Source organism: Onychostoma macrolepis, chromosome 23, assembly GCF_012432095.1.
Source record: "Onychostoma macrolepis isolate SWU-2019 chromosome 23, ASM1243209v1, whole genome shotgun sequence".
In the NCBI taxonomy this organism is placed as follows: Eukaryota; Metazoa; Chordata; class Actinopteri; order Cypriniformes; family Cyprinidae; genus Onychostoma; species Onychostoma macrolepis.
This window is the reverse complement of record NC_081177.1, coordinates 28,671,307-28,685,682: the sequence shown is the minus strand read 5'-3', so window position 1 is coordinate 28,685,682 and position 14,376 is coordinate 28,671,307. Positions and strand designations below refer to the sequence as shown.

General features: G+C 37.8%; 2 protein-coding genes across 2 annotated transcripts; both read left to right on the top strand.

The window, feature by feature from the left end:
- The first annotated feature begins 379 nt into the window (after positions 1–379).
- Positions 380–1,832, top strand: LOC131531573 (uncharacterized). Its single transcript, XM_058762408.1, has 8 exons — positions 380–440; positions 543–593; positions 681–725; positions 805–866; positions 1,055–1,113; positions 1,201–1,235; positions 1,327–1,480; positions 1,612–1,832. Exons 2-8 carry the CDS (start codon positions 561–563, stop codon positions 1,830–1,832), a joined length of 609 nt encoding a protein of 202 aa, XP_058618391.1. The 5' UTR covers positions 380–440; positions 543–560.
- Positions 1,833–2,743: 911 nt separating this feature from the next.
- LOC131532708 (zinc finger protein 271-like) lies at positions 2,744–14,067 on the top strand. Its single transcript, XM_058764574.1, has 2 exons — positions 2,744–3,274; positions 10,348–14,067. The coding sequence occupies exons 1-2, from the start codon at positions 3,049–3,051 to the stop codon at positions 12,159–12,161; spliced, it is 2,040 nt and encodes a 679-aa protein (XP_058620557.1). The 5' UTR covers positions 2,744–3,048; the 3' UTR covers positions 12,162–14,067.
- The last annotated feature ends 309 nt before the right edge of the window (positions 14,068–14,376 follow it).

Below are 14,376 nucleotides of genomic sequence, written 5' to 3'. Positions count from 1 at the left end.
TTTGTGTTCTCTTGTTCTATGTTCAGTTCTTTTTTTTTTCTTTTCCCATTGGCTTTTTTCTCATTGCATACAATTTAAGAAACACTTTACTTGCAACACACTTTAATTTTATTGTCATATATTAATTAATTTTGTGCATCCCTGCATTAAGAAGAAAACCATGGGAAAGTATATAAAGGCGGGACAGTTCCTGTTAAACTCTGCCTTTATTATTTTCTGTTCTATTTCAAATTTACTTGGTAATCATATGTAGTATTGCAGGGTAGTTATCTTTTAAAAACCCTGTTTGATTGGCTGTTTGTAGTGTATATCTTAATGTGTTGGGGTTTTTTCTTTTTTTTTTCTTTTTTGGCTGGGGGGCATTAATTTATTTTGACAGAGAAATTGCTCAGAGCCTGTGTCCTGGGACATGGACAGAATTCTATTCTGAGGACCTTGGGGTATGTTTCATTTGACACCAAATGTGATTGAAAATTTTAATGAATTAGGAATTTAGTGGTACTAGTTAAAAATGATATCATATGTAATTTACTTATATCTAGGATATACCTTGACAAAAGATGTCTTGCAGCTGTGGAGTTTTCATTCTAATGGTAGGATCAATGGCTACTATTTATTCTGCAGGTGCCATGTCAGAATTAAACCCATGTGCAGTTATTAATACATAATTCATGTTGCAGTATGCCCTCTATGTCATCTTGGGGGGAACATTTGACTTTTCAGAGGTGGGTTTTCCAAGCTCATTAAAAAACATTCTGTAAGTTTAAGAATTGTTTTGATAAACTTGTGCTTTTTCAACTACAGTCAGACATACCAAGTATAAGAAGATGGTGGTCTGTCCTTTTGCTGGAGAAATTCCCACCAAGGTGTTTGTTTGTTTGTTTGTTTCTTTTTTTTTTGTTATTTTTATTGTTATTAGTCCTTTTCTAAAAAATAATGACAAGGATGGCAAAATGCCTTTACAGTTAGTTTGACTTTTAGTTGTCATATCTTCATGCAATGAAACTTGATATACTGTATTATTAATGTGTTTTTATGTCATAAATTTATCCAGATCGGTCTTGGAAATCCAGCAAAGAAAGAGAAGGCGGACTGACAAGCCACACAAAACTGGTATGATTTATTTAGTTTGAGGTGCTCTATTATTTATAGTAAATGTTGACTGTCATTTACTGATGTTCTTCATTTGTCCCTTCATAGTGGCAACTGTTGACCAACCCCTGAACATACAGGAGGCATGTATTTGTTATTACTCAATTTTATAAAATGCAAGGGAATCATTATAACCACAAGAAGTTCAGATTGTTATGTTTTGTTCATGTATAGCTTCCTCCGCTGGTCCTTCGTGAAATCTTACTGGAGGTTGTGCTTCAAGATGGTGATGTTGCAATTGGCTCCCTTGCCCTCACCTGCAGGTGCTTCAACAGCATTGTGAGCATGGAAAGTTTCCGCCGAGAGGCTCACTTTCGGTGGTTGGACAGTAAGTTTTATTAGTGTCACTGTTTGGTTAATCACAGCTCTCTCTCTGTTTTTTTCTCAGTTATGTATGGTTGAATATTAAGACAATGATGAGGTCAGCTGACAACGTTTTTTTTTTTTTTTTTTTTTCAGGTGTCGTGAACTGGAAGGCATTCAGTGAAAATTTCAGAAACCTGTACAGGGTTCCATACAGTCTATCCAGATGTCTCCATTGTGAGACTACATACAAAGACTGTGGTGAAGGCTACAGAGGAAGAGGGCAAAGAGGTGTGATGCAGGGGTTCTATGGCTCTGATGACTTCCAAGGATACTGCGAACACGACTGTTTCTATGAGACTGGAGGAAGCATCTAATATTTCATGCAACGTGTTCCTCATGTTTGAACTTGCCACATTTATTGCTTATTTTATTTTATTTTATTGGATTCTCTCTTTTTTACTATTACATTAAGTAGAGAATGCTGCATTTATCAATATAGTTTTTCATCATATTGGTTACAGTATCAATACGGTCAATAAAGTGATGCTAATATTTAAAGTTTTCAGAGTCATTATTCTAAGTTAACACATTTTACCTTAATTTAAAGGTCAATACGTTTTACTTTATATGTCATTTAATGTAAGCTACAAATATAACTTAAATATCAGTCATTACATATAACTATCATAATTTGAAAAATACAGGTGAGAAAGACCAATACAATCATTTTCACCATTGCTATACAGTAGGATTTGGTAACTTTATTGGAAATTGCTATTAATTTTCCTTCACCGTTACACCGTTGTGTTGTTCACACACACAAAACGAAAATAAAACTAATGTAATTATAAATAGTTGAGTAATAAAGTAATTTTTAATACTTTTAGCTTTTAAGGTTTAAATTTAGAGAAAAATCGCATGCATTATAAAATATAATACACACGCAGGCTATTATATACAAGATCTGCATCTTGTAACATAAGAACGGGAAATTTGGTTTATGAAAGAATTCCTTTTTAAAGAAAATAGGTACTGTAGCCTGTATTTTATACACATATTTTATTTTGACATAAATGTTGTCGCGATATAGACATAATAGTAAGAATTAAGAAAAAAACGAGAAATAATAACGCATTTCCGCTTCTGAAAGGGCTTCCGAATCCGTACGGTTTTGATTGGATGGTTGGAAAATGCCTAGACTGGTTTGGAAACGCCCAATAATTGGGAAACACCTTCTGTTGTTCCGCAGAGACGTATACTTGCCTCTCGCCGCTTCACACTCCAGTCCAGCGGGCGGCGCTAAAACACATAGGCTTGTTTGCAAACACTATTAAACCTTAGAGGAAGAAGATTAGTTTCACCGAGCTTTCTGTTTTGTTTTGGTGCTGTTTAATCTGTCAGAGATATTATTATTATTATTATTATTATTATTTTATATTACTGTGTTATTTCTGTAAGTAGAAAATACAGTTTTTGAATTAGGTCAGTATATACCGGTAATATTCTCATCCTCACTGTCGTGACTGAGTTTTCAAGCAAGCAGGAATATCTGGAGGAGTATCATCTGAACTGAGATCTGCTGCTGTGAAGATGGTGTTTGTTAAAGAGGAGAGTGAGGAGAACACGAGTGAACCAGAACCCTGGAGAATAAAACACGAACCAGAACCCTGCAGAATAAAACATGAGGAACCAGAACCCTGGAGAATAAAACACGAGGAACCAGAACCCTGCAGAATAAAACACGAGGAACCAGAACCCTGCAGAATAAAACACGAGGAACCAGAACCCTGGAGAATAAAACACGAGGAACAAGGAGGTTGGTGTTTATTCTTCATTCATTGTTAATGACTGTTTGTGGCACATTAGGCTTACAAAGCTTTAAACCTCTGGGGTCTAACCTAAATGGGGCGATACGAGCAAAAATTCATATCTTGGTATTTTTTGGCCGATTTGCGTTATACAGTATGTATTTGGGTATTTGGATTAAACAAATAAAGTGATTGTAAGCATGTAGGCATATATTATGTGCAAAAAAAGCGTTAAAATCACATTACATTCTAACATTGAAACATTGCAATCTAAAAACAAAAAACAATGCTTTTAAAGCAGAAGTTAAATTTAGGCTATTAAACTAAAAATGAAAATAATAAAAAAGCACAGACTAATTGAGTAAAAAGGCTTCTGACAGAAAAATGGAAATATTTCCATGGCCTTCTAACATTTACAGATGGAGAATATACCTGTAAAATGTAAGTTATGCATTAAGGAAAACAGCACATCTCAAACACATTAAACAGCGTGAGAAGCATCTCTGTCAGCGGCACATGCAGCCTTTCCGTCAGAGGCGCTTTAAACTGAAACTACACTGAACAAAATTATAAACACAACACTTTTGTTTTTGCCCCCATTTTTCATGAGCTGAACTCAAAGATCTAAGACTTTTTCTATGTACACAAAAGGCCTATTTCTCTCAAATATTGTTCACAAATCTGTCTAAATCTGTGTTAGTGAGCACTTCTCCTTTGCCGAGATACTCCATCCACCTCACAGGTGTGGTATATCAAGATGCTGATTAGACAGCATGTTTATTGCACAGGTGTGCCTTAGGCTGGCCACAATAAAAGGCCATTCTAAAATGTGCAGTTTTACTGTATTGGGGGGGTCCGGGGGGTCCGAAAACCAGTCAGTATCTGGTGTGACCACCATTTGCCTCACGCAGTGCAACACATCTCCTTCACATAGAGTTGATCAGGTTGTTGATTGTGGCCTGTGGAATGTTGGTCCACACCTCTTCAATGGTTGTGTGAAGTTGCTGGATATTGGCAGGAACTGGAACACGCTGTCGTATACGCCGATCCAGAGCATCCCAAACAGTGGCGTGCACAGACCTCCGGAGGGGCAGGGGCAAAATTGGGGAATGGGGAGGATGGGTTTGGTCCCCCTCAGCTATAGGGGTGGGCGATGTTTGAGCAGTACAGCCAAACTAATTTCCCTATTATAAAGACAAAGCCTTTCAAGGTAACAAAATATAAAAAAGTATGGCGGATATTTAGGCCAAAATGGGTGAAGATAAAAATCGTTGTCATTGTTTTATCTTTGTTATTAAACAATGAGAGCAAAGATACACATTACAAATACACATAATATACAAATAAAATAAACAGTGTTCTATTTTCAGGTAGTCTACAATAGGTGTATTTAGCAGGAGCATTCAAGAAATTGAATGAACAAATATAAAAATAAAACACTATATAGATTGATTCCTATTAAATCAACTGTATTAACGTTTTTCAGTCAAGAGTAGTGAGTGATTTTTCTCTTTGTGTTTGGTGTTTTATTAACATTAAAGGAATAATTCACCCCAAAATTAAAATAGGCTAGTGTTTGATTTTTATACCTTCATTTACTCACTTAAAAGTTGGCTTAAACCTAAACGAGTTTTTTTCTGCTGAAAATAAATGCTATTTTGAAGAATGTGTAGAACAGTTGCTGGTCTACAGTGACTTCCATAGTATTTTTTCCCCTTCTGTTAAAGTCAATGTGAACCAGCAACTGTTTGGTTAGCCACATTCTTCAAAATATCTTCTTTTGTGTTCAGCACAAGAAATAAATTATTACAGGTTTGGGACAACATGTGAGAGTAAATAATGACAGAAATTTAATTTTAGGGTGAACTATCCCTTTAATTACAGTCGGCAGCATGTTTAGTACTGTCCCTTTAAGACCAGCACGCATCTAATATACAGCACGCATGCGTTTCTCTCGGATGTTTACTTTCATTTTAGACATAACCAACTGAGTCTATACATAAACATTGTGTGTTTTGACAGTATTAGCACAAAACATAACTTAGTTCAGTAATCAGGCACTGTTTGACGGGCTTTTTAGAGCACGCGCTTTGGGTGTATGTGCTCAGAAAAGGCACTCGTCAGAACAGCACACGAATGAAACGTTTAACCAGTCTTTGAAGCAGATGCAAATAATGTACTTTTGTGACTGCGAATAAGTGCAGTGTCCCGTGAGAGTAACTCTACCGCTGAGTTAACACTGATGTGAATGTATGTGGCGTTGTACAGTATATAGAGACGGCGGCGCCAGAACTGCAGCTGATAGAATGCGCGCTGAAGTACCATACTACGATATTTCTTCAAAAAAGCAGATCGTGGAGACATTTTTATAGTCCACGATCAAAAATCGTCATATCGAACACCCCTACCCTCGGCAGAAATCGCATACCGGGAGCACCGGACCGCAAAGGGCACTTTACCGTCAGACCTCAAAGGGGCAGGGGCTCGAGCCCCCTTGGCCCCCCCCTTGTGCACGCCACTGATCCCAAACATGCTCAATGGGTGACATGTCCGGTGAGTATGCTGGCCATGCAAGAACTGGGATGTTTTCAGCTTCCAGGAATTGTGTACAGATCCTTGCAACACAGGGCCGTGCATTATCATGCTGAGACATGAGGTGATGGTCGTGGATGAACGGCACAACAATGGGCCTCAGGATCTCGTCACGGTATCTCTGTGCATTCAAAATGCCATCAATAAAATTCACCTGTGTTTGTTGTCCATAACATACGCCTACCCATACCATAACCCCACCGCCACCATGGGCCACTCGATCCACAACGTTGACATCAGCAAACCGCTCACCCACACGACGCCATACACGCTGTCTGCCATCTTCCCTGTACAGTGAAAACCAGGATTCATCCGTGAAGAGAATACCTCTCCAAAGTGTCAGACGCCATCGAATGTGAGCATTTGCCCGCTCAAGTCGGTTACGACGACGAACCGCAGTCAGGTCGAGACCCCGAGCTTCCCTGAGACGGTTTCTGACAGTTTGTGCAGAAATTCTTTGGTTATGCAAACCGATTGTTGCAGCAGCTGTCCGGGTGGCTGGTCTCAGACGATCTTGGAGGTGAAGACGCTGGATGTGGAGGTCCTGGGCTGGTGTGGATACAGGTGGTCTGCGGTTGTGAGGCCGGTTGGATGTACTGCCAAATTCTCTGAAACGCCTTTGATGACGGCTTATGGTAGAGAAATGAACATTCAATTCACAGGCAACAGCTCTGGTGGACATTCCTGCAGTCAGCATGCCAATTGACCTATCGGTAAGCCCCTCCCCTCGAACGCAGACTAGCCAATGGCAGTCAAGTATCAGTTGCACGGGGAGCGGAACTCGGACATCTTTAGGTTTCAGCGCCATAGAGAAACATTGGAAGATCCGAAGCGCTCATCGGTTTTATGGGGTTTATGCTTCAAAAATGGAAAACGATGTGCCTGGGGTACTTGTAACACTGATTCCAGGTATCCTGAGAGGATGGGAAATATAATTGTGACCCTCTCTGTGAAAACCCAGCTAAAGTCCTTTTTTTTGTGATTTACTGTTTTCTACAAAAAATCATCCTTCATAAGGTAAAGAACATTCTGTGAAAGTTTAACCTTCATATCTTTAATATTGACTGAGTAAGGCCGTGTCAAAGATTGAAATTATAGTGAAATTAATGGTTGAAATCCAAATTTGATGCTTGTTATCTCATAATTAGATTTTGAGACTTTAGCCTGGATTTCACAGAGAGGGTCACAATTTATTTTATTAAATTTCCTGAATCCAAACAAAATAGAGCAAAATGTCCCTAAGTATTCATCCCAATACAAATGAAGACAAAAACGTTTTCTGGTTGTCATACACTCATTAAGTTACAATTTTCATCTGCTCAAGCAGAACGTTAATGTTATCTTGTGCTTTAGCAAGGTATCTCTGGCTAAAACTAGCTAACGTTAAAGTTAGTGAGTCCATACAACCTAAATAGCGGACTGTTCTCGCGTCTTGTACAGTGTAGGTCAAAAACACATAAACGAAGGTCGACATTTCAGTGCCTCTCCATATTAAACTGGTTAAATGTACATTCATTTAATCCTACCCTGTGATACATGAACAGTGATGATCCTGCATGTTGTTATCGGAGATTGTGATGAAGTTGATGATCAGCTTCATGGTACCAACTAGAGATGTGCGATATATCGAACGTGATTGTCATGCACATCTCGTCAGTAAAGCCGGTTCCGTGATTAGTCGTAAATCTCCATCACCTGCTTTCAGGTGGAGCGGCATTTAATAAACAGAGCCGTAGATCTCTGACAAGCTACGCAATATCGCGTTCATAATCGCAGATGAATCGCCTTCGATTATGAATGCAATATTGCGTAGCTTGTCAGTGAACAACAGCTCTGTGTATTAAATGCCGCTCCATCGGAAAGCACGTGAAGGAGATTTACTGCTAATTACGGAACCGGCTTTACTGACGAGATGCGCATGATCATCGCGTTCGATATATCGCACAGCCCTAGTGCCAACAAAGCCAGATTGGACTGGTTTGGTTTTGTCAACTCAAAACTAATTCTGTAACCCTGAGTTTGTTCAGCCACCATCATGGTACAGGCCCCTGGTTGGTTTAATTTAAGCCTCAATTTAGTCCTGAAGTAGCTCTAGTCTTCCTCCAGAAAATCAGCCTATTAAATTCTGGACTAGACTAAGTCTAAGACTGATTAAAATAGGGCTGGACGATATGGCCAAAATTTATATCACAATATATTTCTTAATTTTGGTCGATACAATATAAACTAATAAACAATATATTTTTTAAAATCCTCAGAAAAACTGCCAAGAACGCCCACAACAAAATTAATTTGCCAAGTCTATGAAACCTCCTCCTATAAAATTGTATAATATTTTAGTAAACAAATGGTGCAAATAAATGAATGGTCACCTTTTATTTGTATTTAGCCTTCATACAAACAAGAAATGTGAAATCACTGTCAAATAAACATAAGACTCGGTCTCACCTTATTAATAATAATATATTTAACTTTAAACTATGACATAGGCTGATTATTCTTATAGATTGAAACAAAAGTGCTTCAGCCAGGATAAAGTATATGAAAAGTGCTCAGAGTTGCTGCAGAAAACAGAAAAAAAGAGTGAGAAACAGCAAAAATATGTTGCTGTAGACAGGCTCATTCTGTGCCAGCAGGACGCGCTTTAGAACAGACTTTATATATAGGAAGAATGTGCACTCCTAATACTTATGACTGGGAGAAAGTGCAACACCCAATATGGTGAATAAGCCCCGCCTACTAAATGAAAGATCCAATCGTTGATTAGTAACGACAGCTGCCGTTAGAAGTTGTCCTGTAGAAACAGGCAGCATTCACAAACTTGCGCTCACGACTGTGCATTGGCTCCTCTAGCCTGAAAAATAAGCCTTTTTTTTTTTTTTTTTTCTCGCTATTTGAGCATAAAAAACAACAATTATGAGGCAGATTAATTATGTTGTCAGATTAATTGATGATTTCAAATATGAAATTTTAATCGTAAGCTTAGTGAACAGTTTTGGAGAATTTGATGTTTCCCCATTCAAAGAGATAGGAGCTGCATTTGCATGCCTGAGAGGCATTTCAAAGATGGCAGCCGAGTGAAATGACTTGTCTTAAAGGGACTTTAGGCGTTTTTCAGTGCCAAGTACGCAAAGTTCGGACTTGCATGCTTGGTAGTTTGCAAGGTACTTGCAAAGTACTTGGTACTTTACAAGTTTGACTCAGGAGTGTGAACTCTCGGGGACAGGAGGACGCAAGTCCAGTAATTCTGCAAATGGAACAGCAATGTACTTGACAACATCAGTCAGCTTGCCTTGGCTACTCCGATTATCCTCACTATATGTATATTTACAATAAGACGAAATATGATATTAAACACCACTGCCTCTTTTAGTTTTCATTTAAACATATTAATACAAAAATGAAGTTCAGGGAACGTATATACATTACAATGAAATGAAATAAGATATCAGATAGCATTGTCTCTTTTCGTTTTCATTTAAACATATTAATAGCCACAAACGTGTTTCATGCAACGCGTACACACATTACAATAAAACGAAATGACCTCAAACACCACTGCCTTTTTCCGTTTTCTTCACTGTATGTAGCCTATACTTAATACAAATTATAAAACACAACCCTCTTTTCACTTTCATTTAAAAAATATAAAACATATTAACGTGGTTTAGGCAATATGCCCACCCACATATACTCTGATTATCTTCACTGTATGAATAATCAAATGAAATATTACATAAAGCACAACTCTGCCTAAATAGCCTATCAGTTTTAATGAACAATAATAGCCATTATAAAAGAGTAAGTATAAAGTATTAGAGACTTATCTAATAGGAAATAAAGATAAAAGCTAACAATTCAGTCAAATGTATGCTACAAAGTCAGCGCTGTACTATGATTAAATAAATAAATATGAAACATAACTTTGTGATCAGCCAATACGATCTGACCTGGAACAAATAATAGATTCATGAGACATCAAATCAAAGATTACCTGTTAGATAGACCCAAAACAAATTTTATTTCATGTTTAACCACTACACAGCCAGCAGCAAATGTCAGAAGGACAAGCCGAGGTGAGGCACTGCTGTTTTAGATTTAGTTTGTTCTAATAGAAACAATCTTTAGAGCTGTTGAATAATATAGATGGAGCAGCAAATAATAAGGGACACTTTTTTCCCCAACAAAACGTATGTTAGATAATAGTGTAGCTGATCAAACATATTTAATAGTTCTCCTTATAGCAACATGGGATTTGTCTATTATGTTTTAAAAATTATATTTTGAAGATCAATGCACCTCATTCATGAAAAGTTTCAGGGAAGTATAATTTACAAAATTTCATCAAAAGAAACAACATTTTGTATAGAAATTGTCTTTACACGTTTACACCAGAGTTCACTTTTATGTACTTTATCTACTTTCTCCTTCTTTTTTTTTTTTTCTCCCCAAGTTACTGACAAATAAACTGTTTTTGCTTTTATTTTAGATTTTATTGAAGAAGGTGAGGAGAACGAAGCAACGAGTCAAGATGAGGGGAAACATCATGTCAAAACTGGGGAAAAACCTTCGAGTTGCTCTCAAACCAAACAGCATGATTTAAAGAAAAGACGAGCCAAGAAATCTTTCACCTGCACTCAGTGTGGAAAGAGTTTGGCAAGCAAATATAGTCTTGATATTCACATGAGAATTCACACTGGAGAGAAACCATTCACTTGTGATCAATGTGGGAAGAGTTTCACACAATCGTTAAGCCTTAAGGTACACATGAACATCCACACTGGAGAGAAACAGTACAAATGTTCACACTGTGACAAGAGATTCAGTCGGTCAGGACACCTGAAGAAACACAAGGTAGTCCACACTAGAGAGAAACCGCACACGTGTGATCAGTGTGGGAAGAATTTCACACAAAAAGCAAGCCTTATGATACATATGAGAATTCATACAGGAGAGAAACCGTTCGCATGCAATCAATGTGGAAAGAGTTTTGCATACTTAGCAAACCTTAAGGTACACATGAACATCCACACTGGAGCGAAACCTTATGAGTGTTCACACTGTAACAAGAGATTCATTCAGTCAACACATCTGAAAACACACGAGAGGATCCACACTGGAGAGAAACCGTACACATGTGATCAGTGCGGGAAGAATTTTGCACGGAAAGGAATCCTTATGACACATATGAAAGTTCATACAGGAGAGAAACTGTACACATGTAATCAATGTGGAAAGAGTTTGAAATGCAAATATAGTCTTGAGCTTCACATGAGAGTTCATACTGGAGAGAAACCATACACTTGCGATCAGTGCGGGAAGAGTTTCACACAATTAGCAAGCCTTAAGAAACACATGAACATCCACACCGGAGAGAAACTGTACTCATGTGATCACTGTGATGAAACATTTTTGAGGGCTTCAGTCCTAAAGAAACACCTGAGAGTTCATACAAAGGAGAAGCCACATTCATGTTACTTGTGTGGAAAGAGTTTTTCACATTTTTCAATTTTGAAAGTGGAAGAGTACATGTGCTTTAATTGTGAAAAGACTTTTACTTCAGCGACCTGTACAAAACTGCATGAGAGGATTCACACTGGAGAGAAACCTTATAAGTGTTCACACTGTGACAAGATATTCAATAGGTCAGGAGACCTGGAAACACATGAGAGGATCCACACTGGAGTGAAACCTTATAAGTGTTCACACTGTGACAAGAGATTCAGTCGGTCATCAAATCTGAAAAGGCACGAGATGATCCACACTGGAGAAAAACCTTATAAGTGTTCCCACTGTGACAAGATATTCAATAGGTCAGGAGACCTGGAAACACATGAGAGGATCCACACTGGAGTGAAACCTTATAAGTGTTCACACTGTGACAAGAGATTCAGTCAGTCAACACATCTTAAAACCCATGAGAGGATCCACACTGGAGTGAAACCTTATAAGTGTTCACACTGTGACAAGAGATTTAGTCATTCATCAAATCTGAAAACACATGAAATGATCCACACTGGAGAGAAACCTTATAAGTGTTCACGCTGTGACAAGATATTCAGTCGGTCAACACTTCTGAAAACACATGAAATGATCCACACTGGCGAAAAACCTTACAAGTGTTCATACTGTGACAAGATATTCAATAGGTCAGGAGACCTGGAAACACATGAGAGGATCCATATTGGAGAGAAACCGTATCACTGCACTGCATGTGGGAAGTGTTTCAATCGTTCATCTGCTCTATACAGTCATACAAAAAACAATCACAGTAAGGCCCCGTACACACGGAGACGCATTTAGTGGTATACATAAATATTTTGTATCGTATCGGTATGTCGTCCAGATGGATCCTGCGTTTTGGGAGCCTGAAAGCACTATTTTTTGAAACCGGGTCCCAGAGTGGATAAATCTGAAAATGACACCTTTGTGTTTTGTGTGTACAGCCAATCCGTATATTTTGTGAAACGATGATTTCATCACCCCATGTTTCGACCCTAGTCAGACGCCGCTACGCCACGTAACAACAACAAAGGTGGACTACATGCTTGTGTTTGTACTGCAGAATCTACTGAGCCTATTAGCTTTACTAATTTTACTAGCTTTTCTTGTTGTTATGTTGGGTTTGTATACAGCGCGCAAGGTTTATGCACATGCTCCAAGTCATCTTCTCCGTTTTTAGTGTGTCTCTGTGGCAGAATTACAGTGCCACATACTGGTCTAGCATGAATACTACATCATTTTGAGTCAGTTTCAGTGGTTTTGTGTGTACGCAGATATTTCTTGAGACGACGCCGTGTTTACGGAAGAACGAGAAAATAAAAGATTGGATAGAAAAAGCTCTGGCTTCATGTGGATGAGCCCTAAGTAGATCATGTTCAGATCCAGCATTTTCAGATCTGATGCTGCCTAGGGTTGTGCAAATAATCGAATGCGCCCCGTAGTTCACTGACAAGCTACGCAATATCGCGTTCATTATCGGCGATGAATCGCCTGTGATTGTGAACACGATATTGCGTGGCTTGTCAGTGAATTACGGCTCTGTGTAGTAAATGCCGCTCCATCTGAAAGCATGTGCTGGAGATTTACTACTAATCAGAGAACCGGCTACTGATGAGATGCGTATGAGAATCGCATTTGATTATTTGCACAGCCCTACTGTCATGTAGCTTTGCAACTGATTCTTCTGTGCTTCTTTTGTAAGTAGGAATGAATACCTGAACCCGGTATTAAACCAGCTCTGGGGCTAAATTACGAAAGACTAGTATCGAAAAGCGAAAATTAAGTGTTCTGCTTTTAAGTGCTGGGGAAATTAAGGAAATACACTTACAGTTTACTATTACTACATAAATATTATCAAGCTAACTGTATTTTGCCAACCATTTCTACATGAGATAATATCAAGACATTCATGACTGATGTGTTTTCATTATTTTGCAATTCAGAAGCGAGGTCTCTCTTATACTTCAGGGCTGTGAGATTAATCTAATTTTATTTTCGATTGAGTTTGACTTCTGAGGATTATGAAAACAAGTTGTTAGAGTTAAAGCGATATATTAGAGACAATCTGATGTGTCTTGGTGACTTTATGGCCGCGGCGTGCGTGTCTGTTAAGTCCATGTGACCGTAGTAATCCATTATTATAAGTTTACACCACTGATTTATAATAGAGAACTGGATTGCTCATGACGTCATATAAGTGAAGCCACTGCACCGCCATATTGGTATACCCTAGCATTCCCATAAGTTCTATTGAATTAAACACATGAGCTTCACATGAGAGATCTTACCATCTTAATGAGAAAACATCACCTAACGAGTCAGTGTTTTTATATCTGAAGGTTTCCTGTACATTCTTACAATGCAAACGTGATGCATGTAAAAGGTTATTTGTTTAATGTTGGTAATTTCCCCTGCCTATTTAAAAAAAAAAGCGAACATCAGATGGATGAGATACTGAACAAATGTACAGTATTACAAATTGCAAAGTGCTTTTTCTGAAATATTAATATAATTTTATACTTTCTTTGTGCATATACCTTAATTCACCTTGTACAATTATTCACTGTTTATGTAATTATGTTGTTATATTGTTTTTTATTTGGAACTGCAAATGTTTCAACAATGATTTCATTAACAGCATGCATTTTGAAGCAGTTGATTTCAATGTTGGTTAATTTAATAATTAATACATAACATTTTACTCCTATCTGATGTTGCACGCCTGAAATATGTTTCTCAATTAGGACAAAAAGAAATACATCATAACATCATTCAGAGAAATAATGCTGACAACATACAGTACAGACAAAAAGACATGAAGCTTTATTTCCAAGATAATACATGGTGAGCTTTGTATTTCAATAGAGTATAGAACAACATAGTAACAGAGGCTTGTATTGTAATATTATTGTATATACAAATCAATTTCTGATATTAATAACAGATATATGTTCATGTTTAATATTTCCTGTGTAATTGCATAAAGAAATATATTTTGTGTTGGATCAGTTACCAC

Bases quoted from the DNA above. Each gene is read 5' to 3' on its own strand.
- LOC131531573 (XM_058762408.1), top strand. From the start codon at position 561: ATGTCTTGCAGCTGTGGAGTTTTCATTCTAATG. The intron at 867-1,054 runs GTGTTTGTTTGT...AAATTTATCCAG, and splicing joins CTGGAGAAATTCCCACCAAG to ATCGGTCTTGGAAATCCAGC. The intron at 1,114-1,200 runs GTATGATTTATT...GTCCCTTCATAG, and splicing joins TGACAAGCCACACAAAACTG to TGGCAACTGTTGACCAACCC.
- LOC131532708 (XM_058764574.1), top strand. From the start codon at position 3,049: ATGGTGTTTGTTAAAGAGGAGAGTGAGGAGAACACGAGTGAACCAGAA. The intron at 3,275-10,347 runs GTTGGTGTTTAT...CTTTTATTTTAG, and splicing joins AAAACACGAGGAACAAGGAG to ATTTTATTGAAGAAGGTGAG.